At 37.8% G+C, this 12,965-nt stretch overlaps 2 protein-coding genes across 4 annotated transcripts; one reads left to right on the forward strand and one right to left on the reverse strand.

Annotated features, from left to right (window-relative positions):
- Positions 1 to 7,469: 7,469 nt before the first annotated feature.
- LOC111891174 (protein NUCLEAR FUSION DEFECTIVE 4) lies at positions 7,470 to 11,356 on the forward strand. Its single transcript, XM_023887254.2, has 3 exons — positions 7,470 to 7,844; positions 8,762 to 9,644; positions 10,863 to 11,356. The coding sequence occupies exons 1-3, from the start codon at positions 7,533 to 7,535 to the stop codon at positions 11,354 to 11,356; spliced, it is 1,689 nt and encodes a 562-aa protein (XP_023743022.1). The 5' UTR covers positions 7,470 to 7,532.
- Positions 11,357 to 11,545: 189 nt separating this feature from the next.
- Positions 11,546 to 12,736, reverse strand: LOC111890628 (B3 domain-containing protein Os04g0386900). Of its 3 annotated transcripts, XM_042896358.2 has the most exons (4): positions 12,541 to 12,736; positions 12,334 to 12,435; positions 12,049 to 12,221; positions 11,546 to 11,968 (listed from the first exon to the last, which is right to left on the reverse strand). In XM_042896358.2, exons 1-4 carry the CDS (start codon positions 12,578 to 12,580, stop codon positions 11,654 to 11,656), a joined length of 630 nt encoding a protein of 209 aa, XP_042752292.1. In that variant the 5' UTR covers positions 12,581 to 12,736; the 3' UTR covers positions 11,546 to 11,653. The 3 variants fall into 3 exon arrangements, with proteins under 3 accessions (XP_042752292.1, XP_023742509.1, XP_023742524.1); XM_023886741.3 differs by lacking the exon at positions 12,334 to 12,435 and having other exon boundaries at positions 12,529 to 12,734; XM_023886756.3 differs by lacking the exon at positions 12,334 to 12,435 and having other exon boundaries at positions 12,541 to 12,733.
- Positions 12,737 to 12,965: the final 229 nt, after the last annotated feature.

The following is a 12,965-nucleotide window of genomic DNA, read 5'->3' on the forward strand; positions in this document are numbered from 1 at the left end:
TCCTAAAAAAGACTGGACCGAAAAAAGATTAGCTCAAGACCATTCAAGATCGGTCCGAGAAAAACCCGACCATTCTAAGACCAGTCCCAAAAAAGACCGGACCATTCCGAGATCGACACAAAACCGGACCGAGACCGACCCGAGACCAATCTCAAAAAAGACCGCTAGCTAAAGTTTATAAATATATCATTTTTGTTTTAATTACACAATTTTTAATCTCATACTATCTAACTTCATTTCTTTTTTTTCTTTCATTAAACTCTAGTGTATCATTTTTAATAAAGTTAATGTATCATTTTTTGTTAATTACACATTTGTTAAGGGAAAAACTTGAAACTAAAACTAAAAAAACCATCAAATACCAAAACTGAGCCAAAAAAACCCAAAAACCGAACCAAAAGTGACGAACGAAAAGACCGCGAGACCGGATCGAAGAAGACCGAGATTGATCCCAAAAAAGATCGGACCGAAAGAGACCGGTCTGAAAAAAGATCGGACCAAAAAAATTCCGCCCCGAGACCGGCCTGAAAAAAGACAGGCCCGCTCCAAGACCGACCACAAAACGACCGAACCGTTTCGAGACCAACCCGAGACCGGTCATGGACCGCAAATATGTTGGAAATTATAGAGGAAATGTTGCAAGTTGGCAATTTTCCTCTATCCCGCATTGGTGGGGGAAGAAACTTTTAATGGGTTTATAAGCTTATTCCCTTGATAAGCCTTCAAAGGCTTTAGTGGATCAAAGGAATGGGCAAAGCCCACGCGCACGCCTAGCACTAGCCGATGGCGCGATTTAGGCGTACTTTGCATGACGCATTGGTTGCTGAAAGATGAGGAACTTTTATTTTTGACGAGTTCGAGTCAAGCCGGTTAGAACGATCCGGTCAAATGTTTAATTGTCGTTGACTTCGAGGAGGACGATTCGGGACATTCTGGAAGGATCAGGAAACGGCTTGCTTGAAGAGCAAGTCGCGCCTTAGGGTTTCTTGGGGTTGGCCTATGAGGGCCCGTTTCATGCCTTCTAGGGTTTCAACACCTATAAATACTACTCCCTAGGATCCGTATTTGCCACACACAAACATCAAAGCTCTTTCCTTTCTCTTCGTTTTTTCTTCCAGTTTCCGAGTATTCGCTTTGTGTTTATCGATTTCTATTGTTGTTGGAGAATCGATAGATCTACATTAAATCTTGGGGTTTTACTTTGTTGCTTACAACCAGTAGAAGCGAAGTAAAAACCTTTAAGGACAGGAGTCTGATCCGTGCAGTTATTTCAAGTTCAAGATCAGCCATCGACAGGTTGGTTTTACTTTTCTGTCTTGCGTTTAATTTCGTCCAACAACAGGACAATCTTCTTCTATGTTTCTTATAATCAGATCTAATCGAGAAGTATATATCTGGTTTCTGTACGAAACCTGGTAAACATATTAATAATAATTGGATCTATTATTCTCAACTAATCGACATATAATTCTCAAGTTTCCTTGCACGTCTATTAGTTTGACTTTCAACATTCTTAAAGCTTTTTATTGTGATACATTGACAGACTAATGGACTCTACTGCTAGCCTACACTTCATGAACAAAGAGTTTGCCAAACTTGACCAATTCTAGGGTCAGAACTATACCCATTGGGCCGAAAAGGTCATGTTCATGCTTCATGTTTTGAAGCTCGCCTTTATGTTGGACCCAGATTTGGCACCAATTCCTGCTAATCTAATTCCCAAGGAGGGGAAAACTGTAGACCCATCGGTAATCTCAGAACTAGAAAAGCAAAGGACTCTACGTAGAGAGTCTGAGGAACTATGTGTGGGTCACATCAAGAACTCCCTGTCTGATCGGCTTTATGATTTTTACGCGCTGGTCAAAGATCCAAGAGAGCTATGGAATGCGTTGGAACTTAAGTACAAGGCACATGAGGAAGGTATTAACAAATACCTTGAGTCTAAGTACCTAGAGTTTCAAATGGCTAATGACAAATCAATCATGGAGAAAATGCATGAACTCCAAGTCATGGTTAACAAGTTGAACGCACTCTCCATCTCTATTCCATAACTCTTTCAGGTTGGTGCGATCATTGCAAAACTGCCACCCCCGTGGAAATATTTCTCTAAGAGAATGATGGAAAAATTTGAGGACTACTCCTTGGATGATCTGATGAAACACCGTTGCATTGAGGAGGAAGCTCGCATCAGGGACAAGCATGGTAAAGTCGGATCGAGTGTGCATCATGTGTCAGTTGGGGTTCTAGTCATAAAGGCAAGTCTAGGGGACAGAACAAGAAGAGCTTGGGACCCAAGAAACAAAGCTTCAAGAAACCAAGTCATCAGAATCCTAAATCAAAGCCAAAGAGGATCGTACCTTGCCACGTCTGCAGAGAGATTGGGCACTATATGAGAGAATGCTAAGATCGCAAATCAGGACCGGTTGCACATGAAGTCGAGAAGGTTACTGACATGGTGGCAAGTGTGAGCCTTGGAGATATTTTCATGATCTCCTCCCTTACCCGAGTAATCTGTGCTCAAGGATGGATCGTAGACACTGGTGCCACTATGCATGTTTGTGGGCAACGAGATAGCTTTCTCACTTACCATCCAATGCCACATGGGACGGTCGTCGTCTGTGCTGATGGCCACAGAGCTGAAGTTTAAGGAAGAGGAGATGTTCGTTTGAAGTTCACATGTGGTGAATAAGTAACCCTTTGAGATGTTCTTCATGTTCCTACTATCTCGAAGGGGTTGGTTTCTACGGACAAGTTTGACAAGGGTAGGTTCAAGATGGTGCTTGAAAAGGGCAAAATTATGATCACTAAAGGCAGAAGATATGTTAGGAGGGCGAAAAATTGTTCGGTGATGTATCGTTTATGCCTAAGTGATGAGGGTAGTGTGAGTGGTCCTAGTGTTGAGAGTCGTGGTGCTAGAGTTGAAAGTGTGTCTAATGTTGCTAGTAATGATGTGATTGGTGGATTGGTTGCTAATGTGAATGAAGTGAGATTTTCTGGTTATTTCGTTTGTTCAATTTCTTTATGGCATAAACGTTTAGCACACACTAGTGTTAAAAACATTGAAAAAAATTCAAACTAAAGGAATGTTAATATATGACACAAAAGATTTTGAAAAATGTGAAACATGTGTGAAATCAAAGTTCACTAAGAAACCATTTCCATCAGTTAAGATAAACACATCATTTCTTGAGTTGATTCATTTTGATATATGTGAATTCAATGGAATCCTTACTCAAGGAGGAAAAAGGCATTTCATCACATTTTATGATGACTATAGTCAATATTTACATGTTTATCTGCTGAGATTAAAAGACGAAGCTTTTGATGCATTTAACTGTATAAGGCTGAAGTTGAAAATTAACTTGATAGACGCATCAAAATTCTTCGCTCGGACAGGCGGAGAATACTTGAACCATGAGATTGACACATTCTGCGAAGAGAATGGAATCAAACATGAGAGAACTTCACCATACACTCCCCAACAGAATGGTTTGGTTGAAATAAAGAATCGAACAAATATGGTCAACTGTATGTTGAACCAAATAGGTCAACCAAACAATTTGTGGGGGGAAGCACTATTGACTGCATGCCATGTTCATAATAGGATCACTAGTTGTGTGATTCCTACAAGCCCTTATGAGTTGTGGAAAGGTATAAAGCCTAACCTAGACTATTTTAAAGCGTGGGGGTATGTTGCTTATTATCGGACTTCCGATCCTAAGCGAGCCAAATTGGGAGCACGAGCTAATAAGAGTATATTTATTGGATATGCTCACAATAGCAAGGCTTACCGGTTATTAGATATTGAATCAGTTGTTGTTGTGGAATCTAGAGATGTGGAATTCTTTGAGGACAAGTTTTCTAAGGATGAAGAAAACTCCAGTCATACAACACCTACAAGTACTTCTCGAGAAATACTCCCACCTCCTCCTATTGTGGAGGGACCAAGGAGAAGTACAAGGGATAGAATAGAGAAAAGTTTTGGAGATGATTTTTGTTGTTATTTCGTCAAAGGAACTCAAAAGAAACTGACGAGAGAGGTCATCTTTACCATTAACTTGGATGATGATCCTATGACCTTTACTGAAGCCATGATGTCTCGAGATGCTCCTTTGTGGAAGGAAGCCATCAATGACGAAATGGATTCAATCATGAGTAATGGAACTTGGTAGTTAGCTGATCTACCCAAGGGAAAAAGACCCATAGGATCCAAATGGATATTCAAGAGAAAATATCACCCAAATGGATCCATATCCGCCTATAAAGAAAGATTAGTTGCTAAGGGCTATAGGTGGCGAAAAGGGATCAATTATTTTGATACATATGCCCCAGTTGCTAGGATTAGTTCTATTAGAACTCTCATAGTAATATCAGTTTTGAAAGGATTGCACATTCATCAAATGGATGTGAAGACAACCTTTCTGAATGGTTATCTCAAGGAGGAGATTTACTTGGAGCAACCTAAAGGTTTCGTGATACCTTGACAAGAAAACAAAGTATGTAGACTTGTTAAATCCTTGTGCGGGTTGGATCAAGCTCCCAAACACTGGCATGAGAGATTTGATACCACTATGACTGCTTTTGGTTTTCAGCACAACAGTGTTGACAAGTGTATTTATTCTAAACATACATTTGATTACATAGTAGTTATATGTCTTTATGTTGATGATATGTTGATCATTGGCACTCACCTAGAAGGTATTCTTGAGATGAAGAAATACCTATCCTAGAACTTTAAGATGAAAGATCTTGGAGAAGTTGATACAATTCTTGGTATCAAGGTGAAAACGACAGGTGGTCAAATTTCTCAGAGTCAATCTCATTACATGGAGAAAATTCTGAAAAAGTTTCAACATTTGAAGATTAAGGAATTCAACATTCCTTTTGATTCAAGTGGGAAACTGAAGGTGAATTCCGGTCGAGCAGTGGCTCAACTAGAAAATGCTAGTACAGTTAGAAGCATGATATATGCTACTCACTGCACTCGACCTGACATCGTATTTGTTGTAAGCAAACTGAGTCAGTATAATGTTAATCTAGGGACGGAGCACTGGAATGCAATGGGTAGAGTACTAGGATATCTAAAAAGGACAAGTACTTTCGAGTTGACATATTCGTCATCTAATGGAATACTTGAAGGTTATTTCTATGCCAGCTGGACTGATCACACTAATGATTCAAAATCTACAAGTGGTTGGATTTATACTCTAGCTGGTGGTGCTATTTCTTGGGCGAGCAAGAAACAGACATGCATAACTCATTCAACGATGGAAGCTGAGCTAATTGCTTTAGCAACATCATGCAAAGAGGTAGAGTAGATTCGAGATCTACATATGGATATCCGTCTATAGGATATTCCAATGCCTTCAATACTCATGTATTGTGACAGTGAGGCCACATTGTCTAAAGTATATAATGCGGTATATAATGGGAAGTCGAGACATGTAGGTTTGAGACACAATTTTGTGAGACAACTAATTGAAAGTGGTACCATCAAGGTTGTCTATGTCAAGACTAGTAGGAACTTGACAGATCCGTTTACCAAACCTCTAACGAGAGATTTGGTTACATCTACCACGAGAGTCATGGGTCTAAAACCACTATAGAATCTCTTAGTGATGGAAACCCAACTTGACATTAGTGCTCCTAATTCTCAAGTTTAAAGGGTAGCAACGAAGTCACTAACGATAGAAGGTACTATCATTAATGATAGATCCATGTGAGGTAGGATAGTACGTCGTTGCCGAGAACGAGGTTGAGTTAAGACTCTTAACAAAGTTTTGGAGACATCTAAGCAAGGAAGATGTTGTAAAACTTTGCCTATATGATTTAGAGGTGGTGCCGCCTCAAGTGAAGATTAATGGTTTATCTTCTAAAGGGTCATGAAAAGGGTTTATAGCGCATGGCCATATTAGCGCTCAGGGAGAACGCAAAGACGAGTTGTGATGTGTGGGGGTAAACCGAAGAGGTCATAAGGTTTGTGGTTTAAACCTATAAATATACCATCAAATTGGTCTCTCCTTGTTTGTTCTCATTAAACTAGGGTTTAATCTTCATGATACCTAAGTGACATCATCTGTTTGAGTGAAAGGAAACTTTCTAACTTGGTGGGGGATTGATGGAAATTATAGAGGAGAGGTTGCAAGTTGGTAAGTTTCCTCTATCCCATATTGGTAGGGGAGAAACTTTTAATGGGTTTATAAGCTTATTCCCTTGATAGGCCTTTAAAGGCTTTAGCGGATCAAAGGAATGGGCCAATCCCACGTGCGCGCCTAGCCTAGCCTAGCATTAGCCGACGCCATGAGTGCGCGAAATGGCGCGATTTAAGTGCACTTTGCACTTTGCACGACGTATCGGTTGCTGGGAGCTGAGGAACTTTTATTTTGGATGAGTTTGGGTCAAGCCGGTTTGAACGATCTAATCAAATGGTTGACCGCCGTTGACTTCGAGGAGGACGATTCGAGACATTCTGGAAGGATCATGAAACGGCTTGCTTGAAGAGAAAGTCGACGCCCTAGGGTTTCTAGGGGTCGGCCTATGAGGGCCCGTTTCATGCCTTCTAGGGTTTCAACACCTATAAATATTGCTCCCTATAAGCCGTATTTACCACTCACGAAAATCGAATCTCTCTCCCTCTCTTTGCGTTTTTTCTTCCAGTTTTCGGGTATTCGCTTTGTGTTTATTGATTTCAAGTGTTGTTGGAGAATCGATAGATCTACATTAAATCCTGGGGTTTTACTCTGTTGCATACAACCAGTAGAAGCGAAGTAAAAACCTTTAAGGTCAGGAGTCCGATCCGTGCAGTTATTTCAAGTTCAAGATCAGTCATCGACATATCAGTTTTACTTTTCTATCTTGCGTTTAATTTCGTCTAACAACATGATAGTCTTCTTCTACCTTTCTTATAATCAGATCTAATCGAGAATGATATATCTGGTTTCTGGACGAAGCTTGGTAAACAATTAATAATAATTGAATTTATTATTCGCAACTAATCGACATATAATTCTAAATATTATTTGTCGGTTTCCCTGGGCATCTATTAGTTTGATTTTCAACAAAATGTACAGGTCTACTTAGAATGTGTTTTATTTTTATTTTTAGAAATTATGATCCTTGACGACTAAAAAAACCCTAACAATCAAGTGGATCAAATTGATAAAGTGAGAATTTTCCGCAAGGACCGAGAAGGTCTCACTCTAACCATCTTTTCGGCACAAAGTGTTTTTTTGGCCCAAGTTGGTTCAAGATCCCAAGTGGGTCTCATCGTAACTCTCATTTCCCAAGAGATGTCTCGGCTTAAAAATACGGCCCAATTAAAAATCACCCATGTGTATTGTAATTTTCAAATGGATTGTAATTTTCAAATGGATGGAGGACTAAAAGTGGTCAAAAGCTATTACACAATCCCCGCCATATAACCCATGCAAATCATTAAAATAATATAAAAATCGGTTGGAGACATTTCTTTCAGATCTTCTCTCTCCTCGGTTAATTTGTTATCGGAGACGTTGCCGGAGAATCGGATTATAATGGTATCCTTAGGATGCCGGAAATGGATGGTACTGGCGGCGGCGATATGGATACAAGCTTTTACGGGTACGAATTTTGACTTCCCTTCTTATTCCACCCAAATGAAATCAATACTAGAAATCAATCAGGTGCAGCTCAATTACTTAGCAATGGCTTCCGATATCGGAAAGTTATTTGGGTGGTGTTCCGGTGTTCTTCTGTTGTATTTTCCGACATGGGTTGTGCTTTTCATGGCTTCTTTCCTTGGTTTGTTTGGTTATGGTCTTCAATGGCTTGTCATTCAGAAACAAATCACTTTGCCGTATATCATGGTTCGTAATTTCATTCCAATTTGTTATTGCATTTACTCTTTTTAATTTATCCCCCCTAATTTTAGTTTAGGGTTCTTGGGTGATTATTCATTGGCTCCAAATTAAAGTTAAATCAGGAAGGGTAGATATAATTAGATGTGAGTGAGCATAAATGTACAAACATATACGCATATATTTAAGTTGGGACACAATTGCGTACCTAATTTAATTTTGGGGCCTTTATTGCTGATTTGAATGCATATAAGGGTTCCTACCAATTCCCATCGGAAAAGAAACGTGTAATGTACTTAGATTGTGATGTAGTAAGATAAAAGAAACAAAAAGTACAAATTGTTGTCCCATGTACCTAAAAACATGGATAGTGACTCCCTCTTAATCTTATCTTTGTAAATACCTTGATTAACAAGCCCTAACCCTATAAACTTTAATCAATGCCCTAACCCTGCAAATTTTTATCTGTCCAGTTCAATCTCATTTTGTCCCGTGCAACAAAAGCAACTTCACTTGTGTGTTCGTGTTTGTTACACATACATGACAGACTTGGAGGGACCAGACAAAAAGACGTTAATCACATACCTAATCTAGTACATGTCAAATTTAGTACATACCGAATGCCAAATTTAGTACATACCAAATGCAGTACAACCTATTATTGTATACATGTGTTGAGTTCCTAGAGTTGTTTTTGATGATGATTATGAAAAGATATCCATGCCTTTTTTTAGTCAAGATCAAGATCGTTCTTGTGTCCCATCTTTTTCCATTTGTATGGTTGGGACAAAAAATAATAATTTATATCCAATCAACCTCTCACGTCAAGTACAACGCATGTCAAATGCACTACCACTTATTTTACCTTCAATAATTATTATTTGATTTACATCCCTAAACCCTAATACAATATTTATCCTCGATAGGTATTCGTTTTGTTCTTATCAGCCGGAGGGAGCATCCCATGGTTCAACACCGTGTGCTTCGTTCTAAATATTAAAAACTTTCCCGAAAACTGGCCACTTGCAGTATCTCTAAGTGTTAGTTTCAACGGCGTAACTGCCGCATTATACAACCTCATTGTCACTAAACTAAGCCCTAATGACAAAGCCACCTCTTACCTCATCCTAAACGCCCTTGTCCCTTTCATCACATCTATTGCCTCACTAGGCCCAATCCTCCAACAATCCACTTCCCAACAAGACAACAACCAAAAAGACGAAACCGCCCTCAAAGATGATGCACATATATTTGTATTTTTGTATATACTAGCCGCCGTGACGGGCCTTTATCTTTTCTTTACAAACCCCGTATCACAAAATATAGTCGTTGTCACAATGTTGTTAATAGTGCTTCCATTTATCATGCCAAAAGTTATTTACCTCATTAAAAGTGTCCTTCGGGCTTTTTATTCCGATGGACCTATTGAAAGGCCAAATTATGAGTTGGTTGAAATGAATCATCAAGAAGTATACCATGAAGAATGTTCAACTCTTGTAGTGAATAAGAGTGGGTGCTCGGTTTTTGATAAAATTATCAAGATAAATAGATTACGGGAGCTTGGTGAGGAACATTCGGCTACATATATGATTAGTCGATGCGATTTTTGGCTTTATTATGTTACATATTTTTGCGGAGGTACGATTGGATTAGTTTATAGTAATAATTTAGGGCAAATTGTTGAATCACTTGGGTACATTGCGGAGACTAAAGCACTTGTTACGATTTATTCTACGTGCTCGTTTTTTGGTCGGCTTCTTTCGGCAGCTATGGACTTGTTTGGCTGCTTTTACCAACAACCTACTATCAGTAAGTATGCTGCTCACTACGATTATTTCGTTGATTCTACAATTCTAAGGCTTTTGTGCAAGAAATAGTAGCGTGCTTTTTGGTTTGTTTATTATCGCATCCCTTTTTTATTTCTTTTTATTACAACATTGTATTTTGAATACAATACCCAATTATAACAATGGTATCCAAATACAAAGCAATTTTCATTGCTATAATTGGGTAATTTTTAAAGTATAATCTCCTAATAACAAGAAATTAAATTGAAATTGCAATTGTATAATTGCATCAATTTTTTTAAAGTACCATGTTGAATTTAAAAAAAAAAAAAAAAAAAAAAAAAAAAAAAAAAAAAAAAAAGTGAAACTACGTTGTAAGTGAAAGAATTTATAGTATGACTCTACTAAAGAAATAAACGAAATAGATCTTTTTGCATTTAGGTTAAGTTTGTAGGTTCATGTCTCACAACAACGGTTTCATTGATTCTACATAGATACACATCTGCATAAATTGTGAATAAATAAACATGTAGCATCCTTATATTACTTGTAATGGCTGATATAAAGTTTGTAGGTGCGTTGTTAACACATTTTTACCTGGGCCTTCAGTAGAAAGACCATTTTGCCCTCAAACAAAGGAGATGGAGAAGATGGGGAGAGGGCAAAATGATCATCTTACATTGGCTTAATGCTAAACAGCATTTAAGTCGAGCATAAAAACGTTACGAAACATTAAAATAGGGACACAAAAAATCAATAAACTAAAGTGTTGAATGCAGAAATAGCAACATAATTTCATTTAATTGTTTATTGTGGAATCCTACTTTCAATTATGTTATTATATGATTTTAGTTTGAAAAATCTACCAAATTATAGATATGTCATCCAAATACAAAGCCGTATCCTTTCAAAGTACCATGTCCTAATAAGAAAAAAAATTTGAAAGGACAATGCTATTATCACTACCGGTTTTACTATGGTGCCCGTAGTGGCACCAGCAACACGTGGTTTTTCCGGACGCAGTCCAAAGGAATTCGAAATTTTTCGATATTTTTCCTACTACTGTGACACTACTAAAATATTCCGTGACGCCCTACTATGAAATCCTGCATCAACCCCTGCCTATTATTTTGAGTAGATTTTTCGAAATACAATGTCTTGATAAGGAGAAAAAAAGTTTTAATGCAAATAAAAGAAAATACATCCTAAAGTAAACTTGTGTATCATGTCATTCTTTCAGCTGCCGACATGTATGCTACTCGGACTGGGAGGCTAACACTTGGACTCGTGGCAATGCCGGTTGCTTTTCTTCTACTCATTATCTCAGGCGCCAAGTTGGCTTTGAGCGTTGCCACAGGGCTTATCGGAATTTGTTCAGGATTCTTGATTTCAACCGCAGTATCAATCACATCCGAGCTTTTTGGTTCAAAAAGCTCGGGGATAAATCATAACATTCTCATAACTAATATCCCGTTGGGATCATTATTGTATGGTGTTCTTGCGGCTCTAATTTATGTTGATAATATCGATAGCTCAAGAGATAAGGATCTTGATGATGGAATGAAGGTATGTATTGGTCGGGATTGTTATCATGAGACGTTTATGTTATGGGGTTTGATTTCTGTAATTGGTGTGAGTTCTAGTTTTTTGCTTTTTTTAAGAACAAAACCGGCTTATGAAAATCATTATAAAAGGAAAATTGAGGTTCTTGAGGAAACGGTTTGTTCTCCTTGAGAATTGCTTGATTTGGAGTTTTAATGTTTGTGTTTGTTCTTCAAACAATGACTTTGTGGTTTGAAGTTAAAGTCAAGACAAATGGTGCTCGTTAAGGCCCATTTGTTACACACATAAAATAACATATTAACATGTTGTACTTTATCATTTGACATGTATTTTAGTGTGTTTAAACAAAAACAGAAACAATTTCTTCAAGAAAAGCATCGAAATTTTCATTAAAACTAGATGACCAAAACACATATGAACACCATAACTATTCAAGATTCAAAACAACAAAAACTAAGATCAAGGATCCTAATCGATAGCAATGGGATTGTTCATATTAAACCCTTCAGCTTTCTCCAACAATTTAGATGGGAAACCACTTCTAAGTATCTGAACTTTGAACTTAACAATCCTACTCATTAAGCTCCCCTCCATCAACTCAAACACACATGCATCCCCAGCTACAAGCTTGTTATCTGTAACAAATTTTCCCCATGCTTCGTTTCCAAACCTCCTTTTAGTCTGATCACCATGGTAAAGTAGGTCCCACACCTTTCCATGGCAGACGATACTAGCAGGAACAGTAGAAGTTGGAAGCTTTTCCGATAGTTCACGTGGGATGACCTACAGTAGACTTTGGAAGATAAGTTTTGAGTGGTAAAAGAGGGATACATAAAATGTGCAATATGGGAGTCGATAATTACCAGTTGAAACCTCCTTCCATAGATTAGTTTACCAAGAACCACATAGAAATATGGTTTCCCTGATAGTGGCCAGAATGCAGCATCTGCTTGAGGATCCAACTGTGTTTGAAGATTCCCAGTTCTTGGTGATGGATCCATCTGGGGAAAATGATGCATTGATGTAGATATTTTCACTAAGAAAAAGCAGAATCAGAATCAGATTCAACTGAGTTTAGCTAAAGAAGTCTCGAAGAGAAGCATGTAAAAGTAAATCTGACTACAGAAGCAAGAGAAATAAGAACAAACATGGTGATTCGAGATTCAAAACGTAATGGAGCCGAAACAATTTCTTAACGCTCGAATGTAGAGCACCATAAAAGTAGGAAAAACTTTTATTAACATCATTTACTGCGAACATGATCATATAAACCCGAAATTGGGGAAATTAGGTCAAATGCGAACAAAATTAACAGAAAAAGTGAGAGCAAAAAGATATCGTACGGAGAATCTTACAACATATCTCGATGAAATCTTCTCTTTTATTTCGATTCATTCACATCGAACCCTTAACATCAGCAGGAAAATAAGTTATGGTAAGGAAGTGATTGAAAATGCGTAGAACGAAGCAATACCAGTAGAAGATCAGAATCTATGGTGAACGGAGACGAACGGAGAGTGGAAGATGGATGGACACTTTATATTTTCGTTTTTTTTTTTTTTCCCTTTTAAAGATCAGTTTTTTTTCAATTAAAAAAAAATATATTTTTCTAGTGTTTTGTTTTAACCTTGTAATCTTTCCAATACTTGATAACAATAATTCAATTCTTTATTAAATAAATAAAATACAATATTTCTTTTTCCCAAAAAGGCCTTCATAATTGACAACTTTTTTGTTTTCGCTGTATTCTTTTTGTTTTAAATCGTAGTTCATATGTTTT

Source organism: Lactuca sativa, chromosome 7 (assembly GCF_002870075.4).
Source record: "Lactuca sativa cultivar Salinas chromosome 7, Lsat_Salinas_v11, whole genome shotgun sequence".
NCBI classification, from domain to species: domain Eukaryota; kingdom Viridiplantae; phylum Streptophyta; class Magnoliopsida; order Asterales; family Asteraceae; genus Lactuca; species Lactuca sativa.

What these genes read in the sequence shown, in the direction of transcription:
- LOC111891174 (XM_023887254.2), top strand. Translation starts at nt 7,533, where the DNA reads ATGGTATCCTTAGGATGCCGGAAATGGATGGTACTGGCGGCGGCGATA. An exon ending in TCACTTTGCCGTATATCATG is followed by an intron (nt 7,845 to 8,761) that starts GTTCGTAATTTC and finishes TATCCTCGATAG; the next exon opens with GTATTCGTTTTGTTCTTATC. An exon ending in TTACCAACAACCTACTATCA is followed by an intron (nt 9,645 to 10,862) that starts GTAAGTATGCTG and finishes TCATTCTTTCAG; the next exon opens with CTGCCGACATGTATGCTACT.
- LOC111890628 (XM_042896358.2), bottom strand. Translation starts at nt 12,580, where the DNA reads ATGAATCGAAATAAAAGAGAAGATTTCATCGAGATATGTT. An exon ending in AGATTTCATCGAGATATGTT is followed by an intron (nt 12,436 to 12,540) that starts GTAAGATTCTCC and finishes TCATGTTCGCAG; the next exon opens with TAAATGATGTTAATAAAAGT. An exon ending in ATGGAAGGAGGTTTCAACTG is followed by an intron (nt 11,969 to 12,048) that starts GTAATTATCGAC and finishes AGTCTACTGTAG; the next exon opens with GTCATCCCACGTGAACTATC.